The sequence below is a fragment of the Otolemur garnettii genome, unplaced genomic scaffold (assembly GCF_000181295.1).
Source record: "Otolemur garnettii isolate 467f Iridium unplaced genomic scaffold, OtoGar3 scaffold00061, whole genome shotgun sequence".
Classification (NCBI taxonomy): Eukaryota; Metazoa; Chordata; class Mammalia; order Primates; family Galagidae; genus Otolemur; species Otolemur garnettii.
The window spans coordinates 2,268,506-2,272,017 of NW_003852456.1; the positions used below are offsets into that span (position 1 = coordinate 2,268,506).

General features: G+C 40.8%; 1 protein-coding gene and 1 pseudogene across 1 annotated transcript in view; both read left to right on the forward strand.

Moving 5' to 3' along the window:
* LRP2BP (LRP2 binding protein) overlaps window positions 1–3,512 on the forward strand; it is a 25,813-nt gene that overhangs the window by 19,157 nt on the left and 3,144 nt on the right. Inside the window, exons 5-6 of the mRNA XM_012806958.2 lie at window positions 414–637; window positions 2,892–3,066. Of these exons, the coding sequence (XP_012662412.1) occupies window positions 414–637; window positions 2,892–3,066 (399 nt within the window). The remainder of the gene's footprint in view (window positions 1–413; window positions 638–2,891; window positions 3,067–3,512) is intronic.
* Window positions 1,972–2,469, forward strand: LOC100958825 (annotated as a pseudogene).

The window sequence follows — 3,512 nt, forward strand, 5'->3', positions numbered from 1 at the left end:
GCCAGCTCTGAGGTGCACTTGGAGCTCCTACTGGCTCTCAGCCTTGGAGCCCCTTCTCTCCCTGCTGAACCTCAGGCTTTCAGACATTTCGTTTCCATTTTGACTTTCTTGACCCCTACTCGGGAATATCAAGAATCCTGAAACCTAGGACTGCTGATCATGCTCTGCCAAACCTCTCTGGACTGTGCCGCCACCCGCACTGTGGGTAGACACAGTGGAGCTGTCACACCCTTTTAGGCATGTGAATTGGGCACTAGTGTGAAATACATTCGGCGGGGGAGGAGGCTAGAAACTTTTGCTTAGGGATGAAAGGGATGAATAATACTACTAGCTTATAATGAAAAGATTTTTTTCTTTCTAGGATTTCCTTACAATTTTGTCTCATGAATAAATGATATTGTGCTTTTTCTTAGGCATTTTATTGGCATTCAGAAGCATGTGGCAATGGCAACCTGGAGTCACAGGGTGCGCTTGGTCTCATGTACTTTTATGGTCAAGGTATCCACCAAGACACTGACGCGGCCCTGCACTGCTTAAGAGAAGCTGCAGAACGCGGGAATGTCTACGCCCAAGGGACTCTGGTGGAGTACTACTATAACATGAAATTTTTTACAAAGTGTGTCACATTTTCCAAAAGGTGAATGTCTTAGCCTGCTCTGTCTGTAACAGAATCCCACAGATTGGGAAATTTATAATGAATAGAAATTTATTCCTCATAGTTCTGGGGCTTAGAAGTCCAAGATTAAGGCAGTGGCAGGTTTGGCTGTCTGGGGAGGACTGCTGTGTCCTCAGGTAGCAGCGGGCAGCAGAGGGCAAGTTAGCTGAGAGCTGTATACAGCCCCTTGTACAAGAGTCTCAATCCCATTCACTGAGAGGAGCCCTCATGACCTACCTGCTCACTCTTAATGGTTCCACTGCTCGGTGCTATCACATTGGCAACATGTGAATTTTATGGGGAGATACACTGTTCAAACACAGCAGTAAAGTCTGCCTGGGAGGCTGAGGCACTGGGGCTGTTGAGTACTTAATACTCATCTAGCACAAGTTAAAACTAAACTTTTAAATCTTAATTTTAACTAAATAGCTAGTGGTTATTTACCATATTGCATAATTCCATCTCAGTCTTGAAGATTTCAGCGCTATTAGCTTAAGCAAGTTTATTAAGTTTTTAAAGCAGCAGTCACTTTTAAGAAAAAACATACTTTTACAGCAGGATTATAAAAATGGCATACATTCTGGCTTCCAGGCAGCCACTTAACAACCAGACTGCAAATATCCTAAATTAAGTGCCCATCCTGGTTGAAACTAAGGCTTTAAATCATTCAAAATCTTTGGAACTTATCCGTATTTCCCAAAACATGTGGTTAACATGAAACAGACTAAGGTCCCGGCCCCATACACTGAGGGTAGCAGGTTTAAACCCAGCCCTGGCCAAACCACAAATAGCTGGGCATTGTGGCGGGCACCTATAGTCCCAGCTACTTGGGAGGCTGAGGCAAGAGAATTGCCTAAGCCCAGGAGTTGGAGGTTGCTGTGAGCTGTGATGCCATAGCGCTCTACCAAGGGTGACACAATAAAACTCTTGTCTCTTAAAAAAAAAAAACATGGAACAGATCAGGTCTCATTCTCATACAATTCTCCACATTTGTGTCCAGGTTATAACTTTTTTTCATTGCCTATTTTTAGAGAGTATAAATGTATTGGTTTCTTAAAATATTTTCTGGTTGTATATGATCAATGTCCAGATATAAAGTTGATGTTTCAATACATGATCAAAAGAAATAGAAAATGCGAGCTTCACCTAAGGACGGCCAACTGTAGTGGGGCTCAGGAATCTGAAATTGTGGATCACCCACATATACCTTGAGACGTGCTTTAGATTTTTTTTCTTGAAGCCCTGCAACTTTTCTAAAAATTGAATATTTTGTAGAATAGACCTATGGTCAATGGTGGCAGAGTCTACATAGAACTATGCTTTGTGGTGTTCTGAGAAAAACTTTTTGACTTATTTGCTATACTATTCAGTACAGCTGTATAGCTCATTGTGCTTTTGAATATACATTGGTGGTGGTGGTATGTGTTCTAGACCATCAATGGAGCCTACAATTAAAAATTCAGATATTGTTTTTGCAGAAAATTAGTCGACACTTCTGTAGTATCCAAAGAGGTGACATTATGATTGCAAAAAGCCCAGGTGATCCAAAATCAACTATTTGTAGAAGAGTAATTGGTTTGGAAGGAGACAAAATCCTTACTACTAGTTCATCAGATTTCTTTAAAAGCCATAGTTATGTGCCAACAGGTCATGTTTGGTTAGAAGGTGACAATCTATAGAATTCTACAGATTCGAGGTACTATGGACCTATTCCATATGGACTAATAAGAGGACAGATCTTCTTTAAGATTTGGCCTCGCAGTGATTGTGGATTTCTACGTGACAGGCCCAATGGACACAGATTTTCTGATTAGCAAAAATTTATTCTTTTGACTTGATTATTGTCCTCTGTTTAGGTGAACTTAATCACTGCCATTGAAACCACATACTTACCAATAAATTATTTACTGTTCAAAAAAAAATAGATAGAAAATGCTTTTTTCCCCCATTAGGTTTAAATACACAAAATGATATGAAGCTTAAAAATATTAGAAGAAAGAAAAGTTCCTTTGTCTTCTAGTGAGCCTGCTGAATGTCGTCCTGGGCAAAGTGTAAAGTGGCTATGCTAGTTACTTCATCTGTCTGTGTTACATATTACTTGACTGTTAGACTTACCCATCATCTTACACAAACAACTTAGTTCTGTGAGGAATAGAGAGATTTTACTTTAGACGCATCATTTTGTGAAACTGTAAACCATAACTGATGTTCATTTTGCAATTGAATATCCTATTAGGATCGCTGACTATGATGAAGTTCATGACATCCCCATGATAGCCCAGGTCACGGACTGTCTGCCGGAGTTCATCATCCGAGGCATGGCCATGGCAAGTTTCTACCACGCCAGATGTCTTCAGCTCGGCTTGGGCATTGCAAAGGATGAAGCAACGGCTAAACAGTACTATTCTAAAGTAAGTTTTAGAACAAAATACAACCTGACCCAAAAAACAAACTGCTAGGCTTTCAATTGAGACTTGAACAACTGCATGGATTAGTGTTTTTTCCTACTCAGTGACTGTGCAGATAACCTGTCTACAGAGAGGGGACAGACAGGAAGACTGTTCATAGATGGTTCTGTCACTTAATTAGCATAATTAACTCAGGTGATAAAAGTCCTATTTTAATGCAAATTGTTTCATTCTGCTACTACCTGAAGCCAAAAGTCCAGCATCACAAAACCTTAGAGCTAAAAAGGTCATGTCTTTTACCCAGAAAATGCGTGAACCTGTTATGTTCATTCTGTTAATGAAATGTGGTTTTTAAAAACAGTTTTTGCGGCTCGGCGCCTGTGGCTCAAGCGGCTAAGGCGCCAGCCACATACACCTAAGGTGGCGGGTTCAAATCCCCAGCCCGGGCC